The sequence below is a fragment of the Pygoscelis adeliae genome, unplaced genomic scaffold, assembly GCF_000699105.1.
Source record: "Pygoscelis adeliae isolate BGI_AS28 unplaced genomic scaffold, ASM69910v1 Scaffold197, whole genome shotgun sequence".
NCBI classification, from domain to species: Eukaryota; Metazoa; Chordata; class Aves; order Sphenisciformes; family Spheniscidae; genus Pygoscelis; species Pygoscelis adeliae.
The window spans coordinates 1,408,598-1,423,969 of NW_008825105.1; the positions used below are offsets into that span (position 1 = coordinate 1,408,598).

Sequence of the window (15,372 nt, forward strand, 5' to 3'; positions counted from 1 at the left end):
CGACATGCTGAAGACCACCCAGCAGTTTCCAAAGGCAGCTAATTCTTTTGGATGCTCTGCATGAAAAACAATCCCAAACTTTGCTAGAAAGCCTGGCCACACACCGCTCCTGTGAAACCCACAGGCTGCCAGCACCGCCAAAAGCCAGGCTCAACACGTTACAAGCAGGAGATCCAGAGCCCAGTTTGGACAACCAGGGTATGGCTCTGCTACCTCCGTTGCACTGGAAGGGAGAGGTCTGGAAACAAGCCTGAATGGTGGCTAGCAGTGGATTCACTGCTTCCTCCAGTTCCTCTGGAAATCCAGCCTTGAACCCTTCCAGCTCTTGCCCTCTCTTGCAGCCAAGTCACAGTTGTTCGGTCGGATGGGTGACAAGTGTCAGATCCAGTGAACAAGGGGGCAGGAGGCGGCAGCGCGGTGGGGCTGCAGCAGACCTCTCCGCCCTGGTGCTGCTGTCACACTCGCTCTGGCGCCCGCAAGGCAGCGACGTGCGGACGCTGGCATGCGTCAGACAACCAACATGTGCACCTCGGGTGCGGCAGAGCGCTCCAGCTCTCGTGGATGACTCAGGGCTATAATCACTCGAAAGATGTCAAAAGGCATAAACTGAAGGAGAGCAATGCAATATGTGGGCTTTTGAAGCAGAGCCAACAAACCGAGCAGCTGAAGGTCTCCCAAGCCTTAGAGGACCTGGTGAAATCACACACACGGCTTTGCCTTTTACTGCAAAGCCGAGAGCTCCCCACCACACAGGGCCCTCCAAAGCACCCCTCCGGTTGCTCCGCTGTGTCTTACACCAACGCTCTCCCCGCTGACTCTTTCAGGCCAGAGCCAGCACGTTGCCTCTCTCCAGACGTCCCCCCATCCTGCCTGAGCAGGTCACACCAGCACCTTCCTGGCTTGTGGCACCCTCCCAGTCACCCAGGAACTGGACTGTCTCCTCCCTTCATAGAGGAGGAAGGCCACTGACAAAAGTTGTCAGCAGGGACCCAGCACCTTGCACAAGCTCTCATGTGTTTTATGGAAGCAATAGAAGTCTTTGTTAAGCAGAGTTCATCTGGGACCAGGAGATCTGCTCACCTCCTCCTCTCCGAAGCCCCCATACCCACGGTAAGACTTTGTTCAGCAACACTGGGTGCAGCAGGGAAGTCGGTAACACCTCTTCATAGCAGTGTCAGTCGTCCTGCTCTGTATCCTGCCCCGTGGAAGCAGCATTGCTACTCAGGAGCTAGCTTCACCTGCTCCCGATACCTGAGGAACCCAGTCCCCACCCGTGTCCCCTGCCTGCTCTCACGGTGTCCCTGTGGACTGAAGCTGGGGCACAAAAGGGAGGAGAGCCACAGATCCCACAAAAGGGGCGCTCCTCTGCAGCATCCCTACGCTACACCCTGGAGAGCCTCCCCATCACTCAGCCACCAACCGAGGGAGTGGGGAGCGTGCAGAGCTGCTGGAAGGAGAATGATTCAGGTATCTCCTTGCAAGCTGGTGAGACAAATAAAGATACGCGTGTGTTCTGCCGCTTCTTTGCGAGTGGGCTGTAGATCTGGTGGGTGAGCAGGCATGACACCCCTCTTCCTGGTGAGATGAGCCGGGTTAAACTGTCCAACTTGGTCTGGTACACAGGCAGGCTAGGAGGGAAGTCACCAACCAGCACAGCCAGCGAGAGCCTCCTAGGGATCTTTGGTCTCAGCACAAACAGCATTCACAAAACCAGACCAGAGAAGTTACTCAAAGAGTCTCGTGCCTAGAAGCCTGGAGGTTTTACCTGCAAGATGTTCCAGGGTTGCCCTCTCATGAGGGATGCCCTTCTGAGCCCGTTCTCCATCTGGCTCAGAAAGATGGTGCTGTACCACATGGGGCAGCAACGTGGCATCCCCCGGTACAGGCTCAGCACATCCTGGCTAGAAACAAGCAAGCCAGCTCTTGCACGCACAGACGGACCGGCACACACACACGAGCTGGATGACAGACACTCATGAGGAGATGAGCATGGGCCAGGTACCCCCCAAGATGCTGGAGCACCAGCTGGCCTGCGAAAATGGAAATGCACGTAGCTGGGAACAGAAAATCAGAGCTGTGTTTGTTGCACTAATGACCACAGTAAGATCCTGGATAAATTCATTATTTAGTGTGCACGCACAGGACAAGGGAGGTCACCTCTACCAAGGCTGATGATCTGTCACTTCAACACAAGAACAGCAACTGCAAGCCCTGACAAAAGCACTGACCCCTAAAATGCAGTGTACAAAACCAACTAAACCAAGTATAACAAACCTGAACAGGCTAACGAGAGCCTAGGTGACTGCCGAAGCGACTAGGTGGTCAGTCTAGCATAAGCTCAGAGGAAGGAGCAGCTTCACAGAAGCCCGCCCTGCCCCACCACCTCAAGCACTGGTGAGTCCAGACCTTATCTACCACATCTGCCTTAGGCTCCACCAATAACTTTTGCTGCAGCTTTCCTCCGATTTTCTTACTTTGATTTAACCATCTGTGTCAAAAACTGCTGTGCAATTAATTCAGCTGTTCCCTTGTCAAAGGAACTTAACAGCAAGGAAATGTGTTTTGAATGAGCCAGGCAGTGCAAATAAAAATGAAATCCTCCCCAGCCAAGCTGAAAGCCCACCTCCTCCCTGCCCATGGTCAGGCTTACGTCTCCTCTTCACAACCTGCACAACCTGCAAGCTTGGAATTTATTCTCGTTTCACACCATCACTGCAGCACTGCAATGTGCCGGGCAAACCCCACTGCTAGGTGGAAATTACATCTTCTGCATGAAGCCAGCATCAGCTCCACCACTGACCCCTGGCTTGCTGCACCCAGCTCCCTCAAACTAGGGCAAAACCCCCAAAGGAGACCAGCTCAGCTCTGCAAACCATCTCCTGAGGGTCGCTCCCGAGACCTCCCTCTCCTCCATCGCCCCAACAGGGGCACAGCAGGCGGGGCTGCCGAGGTCCAGCCCTGGAGATCTCATCCCACAGAGTGAAGTGGAAGACAGAGGGACAACATTAATCTGTACGGAAGGAAGTGGAGCTTTGAGAGAGGGAACGGAAGCAGCAGAGGGAAATAGAGAAAAGTCTAGGCAGAAAACAGAGGGAAGACTTAGCGACCTGGGTTAGCTTCTGGTAAAGTTGTTTGCTGCCTGGAAGCGCACAAGCTATCCAAGTTATCTGTTCCCTTGCTGCAAATCAGGGAGAATATTAATCCACAGACTGCAAAAACCCCTACATATTGGTCTTGTCCACCCAAGCCCACTACACTGAGATCCCTCTAAGCAGGTTTTCTTCCGATTAGGAAGTCTTGGTGGTGCACAGATGCAGTCAGGAACAGAAGGCAGCTGCGCTGCTTCAGAAACGTTGGGGTTAAACAAAATAAAATTCAAGCATCAGTGTCGGCTAAATAGAGAGAAAACAAAATTATCAGAAATTCTCTCTTCTCTCCCACAGTGCATAAACAGTGGAGACTGCAAGCTATTCAAAAAGTCACCAAGGGTATTTCTTTAATAAGAGGAGAACACAGAAAATGACTGTGCAATAAAAAAGCCAATTATCCGGGAAAGATACACTACCTACTCATAGCCTGGCACAGCCCTGCAGAGAGAATTCACGCTCACGTGCTCACAAGCCCGTATATGCAGCTCACAATGAACACGGAGAAGAGCACTGCACCAGAGAGGGCTTTTCTTTGGTCTGGAAACCCACAGCTAGATCCAGGATCCAGCTTTGCCACTGATGTTCAACAGGGCCACGTTTTCCGTCTCCGTTTGCATGCAGAGAGTCGCCTGTCTCTGCATACACTGAGAACCAGCGTGTGCAGAACAAGCTGGGCACCGATGAGCCGCTGCAACGGGGCAGCGATGCTCTGGCTACGACGGGGACTAACGGAGCCCTGTGCTGTCCCCGCAGAGCTCCCGGGCAGCAAAGGGCACGCTTATGTGCGCGGGCTCGCTCAGCTCTGTCTCGCACAGCATGCACGTTCACAGGCGGGACAGGGGAGGCTGCTTGCTTACAAGCCAGCTCTGAAACAGCGGGCTGAGCTGCAGGTGAGTGGCTCCGAGCAGCTCCGATGCGTCACCCCCGGCCAGCTGAGCCACGGTAACGGGCTGCTCTCACGCACCGTCCAGGCTCCCAACCAAGGCAGGAGCAAACACCCCTTCTCACACGCGTGCAAGAAGCGGAGAGCGTGCACGCAGCCCGTTACCGCAGCTCAGCTGACCCCAGTAGCACACTAACTGCTGTGGGAAGGTCCGAGCAGCCACTCTGCCTCCAAACAGATTTACAGGTTCGGTAAAGCAACGCCTCTGCCCATCCCTGCCCCCCTTGGGGCATCCTGGGGCTGGGCAGAGCCGCGTCGGAAAGAAACGGCAGCTTTTGGGCGCAGTGTGCCCTTTTCACAGCAATGCTTTTAGTTGCTCATGAACACACGGTTCTTTTAACAAGAACTGCCAATTTTTGCACCCCTCAGGAGGGTGGACTCATACATCAGTCCTGCAAAGGAGGAGAAGAGGTAAAAATGGAGGAAGCAACCAACAAGGAATGGGGGGGAAGGACCAGAAAGTATCATAAACTTGTTAAAGATGCAACAGCATAAAAACTATTTTTTTTTAAACGCTCTCCCGCCCCATCCTTCATTTTGGAAATCAATGTGCAAGTCAAGGTTTAGAGGGAGAGAGAACAGGCTGGGTTAGGTTGGTGCAGGTGCTCTCTGTGGTTATTAGAAGTCATGCATTGTAATAGACTATCACTCACTGCCCGCAGGAGGAGATGCAGCAGCAGCAGCAACAGCAGAAGTGGTGGGAGTGGAATTGACGGAGGAAAGAGCTACATGGGTTGGGCTAGAAACATTTTTTACATCGTGGTGCTGGCTCACGATGGAAGGCTGTCTCCTGAGGGCTCCCTGCAAAGAGGAGGCGCCGGTCTGGAATGTGTAAACTACGTCCATCTGCAAAGAACCAGAGAGTGAGATAGCGTTGCCCCGGCCAGAGACAGGGAGAGGGGTCGGGGATGGAGGGGAGCAGGGAAGTTGGGCAGACACACATGGACAGGAAGGAAGGAGGACGGAGAGATGGGGAGGAGGGAGGAGAGAGCCCCCCCACCCCACGCTCCCGTAAACCCGCACCGGGTTCAGCTGGTGTTTCTGGGAGCAGAGGAGAGGTCAGCTTCCAGCCTCTGCCTCGCTCTTGCAGGCACGAGAGGGGCAGGGTTTATCCCACCACCAAGAAAGAGACTGCGGTGGGAGGGAGCGATAGAGGAAACACCTTGGGTTATCCCGACAATCTGCAGGAGGAGCAGAGAAAGAGAGAGGGTGGGCAGAGATGCGAGCTGGCAGCCGGTGGTCCAGAAAACTGCACTAGGAAAGGGTTTCTGGTCCCTCAGCCCCATGGGACGTACACTTGAGGGGCTGAATCCTGGGACACACCACACGCCTGCAGCTCCCATGGCAGCTGGCCGTGCTGGAAGACGTTTCAGCCTCTATCTCAGGCTCACGGCTCTGCACTGGGCTCAGAAGCAGAGCTGGTAGGGGCGGGCAGGGATGCAGCAAGGAAGCACTCTTGGTGGTGGGCCACAGTTGCTCTGTGGATGCATGCTGAGGCCGGAGGAACCGAGCAGCATCCAGGTGCCATCGTGGCTTCCCAGACACTTTGCAGCTTGACTGTCCCCAGCCCCGTGCCAGCCAGCCTGCTGGCAGAGTGCACAGCCCTGCGCCGCCCCAGCTCGCCCGTCTTGGCTGCACAGCTCCTCAGGAAGGGACACCTCCTCCAGACCCACATGCAGCTCTAGTTCACCCTGGAGGTATTTTACACACTGCAGTTTGATCTCCCTCCACGGAGGGACCCTCTTTTCCCCAGCACACCAGGCTGGCCTGCGGGGAAGAGCCCTGTGCTCTCACTTAAAACGTGATGACTCGGGACAGAAGCCCTCAAGATGCTCATGTTGGACCTGCCAGCTGCTCTGCTCAACGTGCAGGGCACCACAGCCAGGAAAGGAGTCCCTAAAGAGGCTCCAGGATGTGCCAACGTCCAGGAGTGTTTTCCACGTTGCAAGACTTAAGAGCTCGTTTCAGCCCAAGTCCACCACGGCTGCAGGGAGATATGTCGGAGGCTCTGGGCTCGGCCCCAGCGGCATGCCTGGCTGCTGGTACTGCAGCCGTTCATACCAACACATCCAGACCGCTTCTGAAACAGCCCAGTGCTCCCAGCACATCTTTCATGTGAATGAGCCAGGCTGAGCCGGCAGCTCAGCCCCCCACAGCACCAGCAACCAGCGCTGCCCTGGGCCTCCAGAAGAGCCCAGCTGCCCCTCACAACGGGCGGGGAATAAGGCTGAACCTCACCTTGAAACCACCAAGGCAACATCTCACAGAGGAGAAGCAAAGTTAACACAGCACAACGCGGCTGCTGTGCTCGCTCCAGTCCCTGCGTCTGGGCCACTTTGGTTATCTCCATTTGTCGGAGGGCCAGAGGAGAAGGAACGAAGGATAACAAAGCAGCCCTGAATGCCAGGGGCCACTGGGGGCCTACAGCTTTCCTCCATGGGGCAGCTCTGCCCAGGCCCCAAGGAAAGACGAGGGGCAGCGACCTTGGTGCAGGGATCTCTCCCTGCCCTGCCCAGCAAGCCGTCCAGGGGGAAAATAAAAACAAAACACCCTTTCAGGAAAAACTGAGTCAGGGAGAAACAGCTGATGTAAAAACTGTATTAACAGATAGATTCTCCTCCTCTTCTGTGCTGCGGGGCCAAGAGCTCCAGGCAAGGAGCCTGGAGAGCTGGCAGGGAGGGGTGGCAAGAGCCCGTGGCCAAAGGGCCATTGGGAAGGACAGAGAGAGCAGCAGAGGAGCGAGACCAGAGAGGGTCTCACGCAGGCAGATCCCTCCTGGGCACGATCCCCAGTGGGACTGGCATCCCAGCAGTGACCAAGAGCGGCTTCAACACTGGCCCGCTGCACAACTCGGTAAGAGCCCAGGCGACTTGGTGGCCGCCCAGCAGCTTCCGAGCCCCCTCCTCTGCTGCGTGAGGTGCCCATCGGCAGCACATCCAGCCTCCGGCAGACCAGCATGGCCTCAAGCTGCAGGATGCTGCGCTCTGCATCAGAACAGACCGGTGCCTCCCCCCGCCCCGAGCTGTTCCCGAAAGCCAGGCTGTCCTGGTTCCCCAACCAGGGCAGACCCAGAAAGGCACAGGTGGTGGGAGAAGTCTAGCCCAGGAGGCAATGGCATCCTCCGAGCAGCAGCCGTCGCCTCTTTCCAGATAGAGCCCCTGGAGAGAGAGAGAGAGAAAGAAAGAGAGAAAGAAGAAAGAGCCCCACAGTACCTGTGTCTGTATCCTGTTGAGACCCCTGAACCACAGGATCTGCCCACGCCGCAGCTCCATTTCAGCATGGTCAATCTCATCCACGTCTTCAGGCAGCTCCTCCTCTGGGATCTCCTCCTTGGTGATGCCATGCCCAGCTTCCTTCAGGAACTTCAGGTGGCTGGTTGGGACAGTGCAGATCAGCTGGGGAGAGGCAGGGAGAGAGTGGCTCCTTAGCCTGCAGGCTATGGCAGCACAGAACCCACCGCCAGCCTTGATCAGACCTTTCCTGCGGCGGGCTGCCAGGACTCAGCTGAGAGATGCCAGAATGCACCCGAGACATGCCACCGCTGGAAGTGCCCCACTGGAAGCCAGGTGGGAACAAGGAGTAGATTAGCAACCTCCTCTCCTCACTGCTGGCGTGGTACTGGGATGGAGCGTCACCCCCTTCCAAAGCTGCCTTGAATAAATACCGGGGAGAACAAGGGCAGCGAGGCAGCGGGAAGGGAGAGGCAGGCTGGGCTGCGAGCACGCCACAGCGTGGAGGCACGTGGTATGTTTTTCAGACTGGCTCCTACCTGGCCCCAGAGGAGCTCTCCCACTCCGATAAAAATACACCAGAACCACTGGCTTAGGGTGAGCCCAGAGCAGCTGAACGGCTTCCCACCAAACTCCACAATGATGATCTACAGCACAGGAGAGAACAAGTCACACACTGGGGAGCTCCAAGGGCTGCACAGCACAGCCACGGGATGAAAAGGTCACCTACGGCCACACATCTTTCCCCCGTTCCCTGGGATCACGAGAGGAGCAAGGACCTCACATCTAGGCTAGTAGCTTTACAGGACACCAGAGGCGTGCTGGCTGGCTAGCCCTGGCACCTCCCAACACACTCTAGACCCCAATATTCAGGTTTTGTGTCACCAAGAAGCTGCTGGAGAAGAGTAAGGGAACAGGACAGAGCTGTGGGCAGTGACTGCAGCAGACACGGGTCCCGCCTGGGCAGCATGGTCCCCTCCCAGCCCCACCGTCTTATTCTCACGCTGTTCCCGCAGCTTCACCTGAGCTGCAAACGTCCCCAGCACCACCGTGCAGAAGATGGGGTTGCGGTAGATGGACTCGAAGACGTTCCTCTCCCCGTGGATCTTGCGTGCGTTGATCTCGTTGAACAACTGCATCATGACAAAGGTGTTGAAGACGATGGTGTAGTGCTCAGTGGGTGGGGAGTGCAGAGGGACGTTCCGGCCACTGTCGATGTCAAAAAACTTCTCCCCTAAGCAGACAAGGGGTTTTGGGGAAAGGATAGGGAAGGGCAGGGAAGAGAGAAGATGACATCCTGCTCCTTACTTCTCTGCACTGGTAGAGGTGGAATTAGGATCCCAGGCTCTTGCTGAAGATCCCTTGACCCAGCTGGAGTCCCCCATGCTAGCCCCACTGAACCCTTATTTCCTTAAAAATGTTGAAAAGCTGTTTCCCTGGCTAAAACTGACTCAGCACTCAGTGAACTCTAGAACAAAAAATCCTCTCCTTATCACCCCTCCGCTTCCCATCCGTTAAATAAGCTCTGTCCTGGCCAACGTGAGGTCACCGAGTGACAGCTGGTAACAAGGGTCCCCAGCAGTGGCGATGAAAGGCAGGGCTGGGACTTTGCCCCTTTTCCTTTCTCCCCACCGTTTCTTGGGACCTCAAAGCTCACCCGCAAAAAGCAGCGTGAAAATGATAGTTAGCTGGTACACCGCGTGCCCCAGGATGTTCTTCATCATGGTGCGGGAGATGAGCGGCTTGTTGCGGCCGTACGGCTTGCGCAGCAGCAGGGACTCGGACGGGGGCTCCGTGGCCAGGGCTAAGGAGGCGAAGGTGTCCATGATCAGGTTCACCCACAGCATCTGGACAGCCTTCAGGGGAGAGTCCTGCAGAGAGAGGGGGGAGAACACGTCACGACCCCAGAACTGCCCTCTCTTCTCTCCCTGTTTCGCAGGAGCCCCCGCTCTCCTTCTGCCGAGCCCAGCGGCCCCGTACCTGCGTGATGCAGGCACCCGTGAAGGCCACGATGACGGCCACAACGTTAACGGTCAGCTGGAACTGCAGGAACTTGGAGATGCTGTCGTAGACGTTGCGTCCCCACATCACCGCCTTGACGATGCTGGTGAAGTTGTCATCTGTCAGGATGATGTCTGAAGCCTCCTTCGCCACGTCTGTGCCTGCGATGCCCTTGAGGACCAGGGAGAAAGCGATGGGGTGAGTCACAGGGTGAGCTCCACGCTCACAGTCCACCTGGCTCTGCTTCTTCCCAGAAACAGCCCCAGGAGAAAAATCTGTTGGAGCCAGAGGAGCTGGTGCCAGTCCCGTGTTTGACAGTGAGTCCTGCTGTGGCCGCACCAGCGCACCTGAGAGAGAGGAGGCTCCAAAGCAGCGAAGCCTTCAAGGACGGACATCGGCTCAGCTCCAGAGCAGGGCTCTGAGTCAGCGCAGCTTTACAGCCTGTCGCTGTGAGTGCCCTAGACAGCAGCCAGAGCGCAGCAAAGCTAGAAAACAGCTTCTGAGCGCTGCTTCCTCCTTATGCCATGGAACACAGGGATCCCTGGCTGGGCATCTCTGCTGTAAGCAAGGGTTGGGACCCCCAAATGAGAGAGCGAGCTCAGCAGCCCAAAGCCCCGGCACCTTCCTGGTGCCCTCTGCCCCGTCCGAGGTGGATGGCAGCCCCGCAGCGAGCAGGGCTGCCCACAGCCTCCCAAAAGTCACCTGCAGCATCTCAGCTGGACACAGTTTGCTCTGCAGGAGCTGGGCTCGCTGTGTTTCTCACCGCCGGCACACAGAGGCGCTCGCTTTGCAGTAATTAAATGCACCGAAGTGATGCCGGTAACGAGCAGGTTCCCTGGTGCTTTCCCAGAGAAGCGCTCTCGAGATTTGCAAGACCCGTCTCAGATGGGAACCCCCCGGCTGTTGCAGGGCATGAGTTTCGGAGCAAGCTGGACAGACCAGCCGAAGGTACCCCACATGCTGTTTGATCCCCGCTTTCTGGAGACTCAAGGGCAGTGCAGCCCCGGTGCCTAGCCCCCAGCAAAGCCCAGCGCCTGGCCAGGGTCTGATCCTGCACATGGGGGCAGGGAGCCCCACGGTACGGTCCCCAAAAGAAGACAGACTACCTTCTGCTGTTTGTCCTAAAGGCTCCAGAATTGCACTTGGATATTTAACACCTTTGTAAAAACTCCTACTCCCAAAAAATTTCTCATTTGCTCAAAGCTCCCTACATGGGCTCACAAGGCTCCACCCAGCAGCTGGCTCCTGCTCACATACCTAAACTTAAACAATTCACAGGAAACCCATTAAAACCGACAGGTTTATTTTCTTGCTTCTTTCAGATAGGGCAAAGAAAAGCAGCAAACCAGGAGGATCAGAGTTCTTCACCACAAAAAAACTCCCCAAGTCAGTGCCAGCACTGCGCTCAGAGCCTGGGCTGCCCGTTACGAGCCTGGGTGAAGAATTGCAGGGATAAACCAAGTCACGCTGAGTTATTGGGCTCCCACAGCTCTCCTGGACCCCACAGCTCAGAAACCAGGGCCAGGCAAGACCCTGCTCTGAGTGCTCTGCAAGCACCGTGTCACCTTCAGCTTGACACGGTCCCTCCAGGTGGGTCAGAGGAGCCCAGCCCTAAACCAGGCTCTTAGAGGATTGCTTCCCATCAATCTTTTGCTAACAGTCCTATAAAGGTCATGAGAATTAAATCAAACCTCCAAAGAAGATTTTTTTTTTTTCTTTTTAAGCCATCCTGTAGATTTGGAGGAGAGTTTCACTGGTCCAGAAATAATTTCAGTGTTGAGAATAACAAAGCGTGCCATTAGTTTCTCACCCTGGAGAGCGAAGGCCACCCCTGGGGAAAACCCACTGCCCGTCCGTACCATGGCAAACCCAACGTCGGCTTTCTTCAAAGCTGGGCCATCGTTGGTCCCATCCCCGGTCACGGCCACCACCTGCCTCTGCTCACCAACGGTGCTGTCGATAATTCCTGAAATGAGGACAAGGCATTCAGAGAAAATAAGCCCCAAGGGCAGGCTCCCAGCACAGATTATGCTGCAAAAGCTCCCGGGCAGAGCAGAATGAGACACTTTGGTGAGAAGCAGCAGCTGGGGGAGCTGGCAGGCGCTCACCTTTCACGAGCGTGTGCTTATCTGTCGGGGAGGAGCGGGCCAGCACACGCAGCTTGGGCCAGATCTTATCCAGCTGCTCCTGTTCCACCTGCAGGACAAGGCACATGTGAGAAAGGGCAGGGACCCCCCCCCCCCAGAAACCTTCTGACCCGCCGGAGAGCAAACCCCAACTGCCTTCGCCTCCAAGCACCCAGACACCCCTGCGGCTGCACTGGCTGAGGATCCCGGCAAGCGGAGGGACCAGCTGTGTTTATCCAAGGAGAGGAGGAAAACCCAGCAGGATTCAGCGCCTTACACTGCTGGGGCTGTCGGAGAGGCCACCCACACCCACTGCAGAGCAGGACCCAGGGGCTGCTCTCCCACCTCTCCCTTCTCGTTGCGGATGAGCCGGTTGAACTCCTTCCCCTCCAGGCACAAGAAGTCCTCCCCTGGCAGCAGGATGCCACACTTGGTGGCGATGGCGCGGGCAGTGTTGATATTGTCCCCTGTCACCATCCGGACAGTGATCCCTGCACGCTGGCACTTGAGGATGGCGTCCGGCACCTGGGGGACGGGGACAGAGTTGGCGGGGGACAGGCAGGGCAGAGCGCTGGGGTTCAGCACTGGGTATCCCAGGAGCCAGGCGGCTCCTCTCCCATCCTCCCTAAAAGGATCTGGAGAGGGCCCCGGTGGGGTCACGGACCAGCAGCCCACCTGAATCCACTGGTGGCTCAGCTCGGTGCTCACACCGGGGACGAGATGCTGAACCAAAAACTCCCCTCCCAGAACCAGCTCAGCCGTTTATCCCTGGGGTGCAGGGGGAAGCCACCAGGGACCGGAGAGGATGCCTGCCCCTGCTCGCTGCCGCGGCCGGCTGCTCCTGCACCGCAGCCTCCTGCCCTCGCCACAGCTCCAGCCAGACTCGCGTGCGTGTCCGGAGCAGCTCCTCCGGCACAGGCAGCGTGAGATCTTCCAGTCCCTGCCCCAAGGGGAAGGCAACCTCACTGCCTCCTCCCCGTCATGCCGCGGTGCCGGGCGCCAAGGCACGGCCTGGTGATCCATCACAACGGGGGCATTTTGCATGCCCCCTCGCACCGCTCCGGCAGCACGTTGCTGCACTAATGGGTTTATCTATTACGGAGCGGTGGGGGAAGAGGATATTAGTGAGAAATTAGCAAATTGAATCAACGGCCTCCAGAGCCAGTGCAGATGGGACATCTGTAATGCAATTCCCAGACCCAGATACTTGAACATCTAATCAGGAAAGATGCAAGCAAGGCAGGAGCGCAGGGGCAAGCTCCAAAATGTAATCAAGAGGCAGGTATCGGAGAGCTTATTGCATTAGCCCAGCTGCCTGCCTGTCACCCCCACGGCGGAAGCCGGGGGGGGGGGGGGGGGGCAGCAAGCTGCAAGGGAGGAACCAGCTATATCAGCCCTGCCCCTCTCCAACACCCCTCTGTCACATCTACGTGGTGTCCCCATGCACCTTTCAACTGCTTGTGGAACCAGTCTGGCTCGTGCACAGACCCCTGGTAGCAGCTGGGGAGGAAAGTTTGGGCGGAAACACCCTGCCACCAGGTCATTTTGTCCAGGTATGCGAGAGAAACGCCAGCAGCAGGGAGCTGATAGCACGGGGCACTTCAAGGATGGGTGCAGAGGAGCTGCTTGTGCTTTCTTAAGGGGCTCATGGTCCTGAGCAGCAGGGAAAGGGGCTCCTGGCCCAGGAACGGGGCTGGGGTGGAGGACAGCCAGGGCAGAGCTGGGATTCGGTACCTCCGGCCGCACAGGGTCCTCTATCCCGACCACAGCGATGCAGGTCAGGTCAGACAGGATCTCGTTCTCACTGTCCCAGTCCGGCTCGGCGTCAGTGGGGAAGTCCCGGAAGGCCAGGCAGATAGTCCGCAGCCCGTGGCAGGCCATGGGCTCTATCACCTTCTTCACCATCTCATCCCGGTCCTTCACCTTGAACACCCGAGGGTCTCCGTTCTTGTCCAGGATCCTGGTGCACCTAACACAGGACCGGGGTGGAGGGTGAGGGAGACCGGCGGCGGCATGTGCTGCTGGTTTCAGTGATCCGCTCCCCCTGTCACCCAGGTTCCTCATCCGCAAAACGGGGCATCCCCCTTACCCACAGCTCCCTACAGCTTTACCAAAGCCACCCTAAGAGAGTTAAACCCTTCACACGGCAGCGCCTCCCGATAGTCACCTCCCTGCTCCACAGCGGCTGGGCACCCTTCACCCCGCAGCCCTCCAAAACAGCTCCACAGTGCATCAAGAGCCTAAAGCCCATGGGACAGGGAGAGGAGCAGCGTAGAGAGGGAGGACGATTACTTGCGGAGGATGATCTCGGAGGCTCCCTTGCTGTACATGCGGAAGCCGCCATTGCCGTTCTTCAGCACCGTGCTCATGGACTTGCGCACCGAATTGAAGGTGTAGACCTTGTACAGCTTCTCCTCCGGCACTTCGTTCCGCACAGCCTGGTAATCCTGCTTCAGGTCCAGCACGAAACCCAGCAGGGCGCACTCGGTCTTGTTCCCCACTTGCCGGGGTAGCCCCCCTTCCTTCTCGGGTGGCTGGAGAGGAAAAAGGAAAGGAAAAGCACTGCCAAACCTGGGTACGGCAGGATGGGAGCTGCAGGGATGGCCAACAGTGGGAAGAGGACACAAGGTTGTGGTTCTCCAACTCACCAGGATCTTGGATGTGTAGGCGGAGTTGATGGCGACACCGTTGACTATGAGGTCCAGGATCTTGGGCAGGATGGCTTCAGGGTCGGGGATCTGGCGGTAATGGGTGTCCCCCACGTAGGCCTGCACCACGGTCATGCGGTTCATGGTAAGGGTGCCTGTCTTGTCTGAGCAGATGGCGGTGGCATTACCCATGGTCTCACATGCGTCCAGGTGTCTCACGAGGTTGTTGTCCTTCATCATTTTCTGCAACAGGCACCATGACCAGGAAGGTCAGAATCAAAAGCACGAGTTTTCCCATCATGCCCCCAGCAACCCCGCTGCATCATGGTCTCACCTTCACAGAGTAAGCCAGGGAGATGGTGACCGCCAGCGGGAGCCCTTCAGGCACAGCCACCACCAACACGGTGACACCGATGATGAAGAACTTGACGAAGTACTGGATGTAAATGGGGGTGCACTCCGCCAGCCAGGGCCGTCCCTGCACCCCAAACGTGTCGATCACGAAGTACAGCACCAAGATGATGACCGTGATGGCCGACATGATCAGTCCTGGGGGAAGAGGGAGAGCGGCAGGTGAGGGGACGCAGGGGAAGGGGACAGCCCCTTCTCTCCAGGCTGCTTCCAGCAAGAGCTCTGGGGTGACAGCTCATGTCAGGCCACCGCCACTCACCTGCCTTCCCGATCTGGACCGCCAGGCGCGTGAGCTTCCCTTGCAGCACAGACTTCTCCTTCTTGGGCACCTTCACCTTTTTCTTCTCCTTCTCCTCATTTTCCACCCCTTCCTGGCTCTTCAGGGGCTGGATCTCTAAGGCCACACCATCCTGAGTTTTAGCTACAGCCCAGGGCAAAATAAGACACCACGTGTGAATAGGAGAGAGACCGGGAAAACCTGTAGGACACCACTGAGAAAGATGGTGGTGGGAGAGAGAGAAAACCCAGAACAAGAACCATTCCCGACAACACACGCATCCGAGCACATAGAAACCTTGTGTCACGGGGCCCTGCCACCTCTCTACGGGGCAGTTTTCTGCCATCTACCCCAGCCCCACAGATAAAGGATCCTCAGAGCTGACACTGGCGATGTGACCCCTGCACCGGTCACACCTCTAAGGCAGTGCTGCAAGAAACCCTCTGGTCAGGCTTTGGGGTGGAGGCAGGTCTCTTCCAGCCTCGCCTGCGGGCTGCTTTACACCCTGCAGCAGATGGGGAGCACTTTGGGCTGACCCCAGAGAGGCTCCGGTCCCCCCCTGTTCCCTGATGAGCATCCCTGCTCTG

General features: G+C 57.1%; 1 protein-coding gene across 5 annotated transcripts in view; it reads right to left on the reverse strand.

The window, feature by feature from the left end:
* Positions 1-15,372, reverse strand: part of ATP2B4 (ATPase, Ca++ transporting, plasma membrane 4) — a 29,690-nt gene that overhangs the window by 3,425 nt on the left and 10,893 nt on the right. For 2 of the 5 annotated variants that reach the window (XM_009327377.1, XM_009327375.1), the window contains 14 exons: positions 14,768-14,929; positions 14,432-14,646; positions 14,098-14,340; positions 13,742-13,983; positions 13,184-13,418; positions 11,795-11,974; positions 11,432-11,519; positions 11,183-11,289; positions 9,303-9,494; positions 8,980-9,193; positions 8,345-8,556; positions 7,862-7,969; positions 7,305-7,487; positions 4,746-4,938 (listed from right to left, as the gene is read on the reverse strand). In XM_009327377.1, coding sequence (XP_009325652.1) covers positions 4,746-4,938; positions 7,305-7,487; positions 7,862-7,969; positions 8,345-8,556; positions 8,980-9,193; positions 9,303-9,494; positions 11,183-11,289; positions 11,432-11,519; positions 11,795-11,974; positions 13,184-13,418; positions 13,742-13,983; positions 14,098-14,340; positions 14,432-14,646; positions 14,768-14,929 — 2,574 coding nt within the window. Of the gene's footprint in view, positions 1-4,737; positions 4,939-7,304; positions 7,488-7,861; positions 7,970-8,344; positions 8,557-8,979; positions 9,194-9,302; positions 9,495-11,182; positions 11,290-11,431; positions 11,520-11,794; positions 11,975-13,183; positions 13,419-13,741; positions 13,984-14,097; positions 14,341-14,431; positions 14,647-14,767; positions 14,930-15,372 lie in introns of those variants that run through there. The other 3 variants (XM_009327373.1, XM_009327372.1, XM_009327376.1) reach the window with 2 other exon arrangements.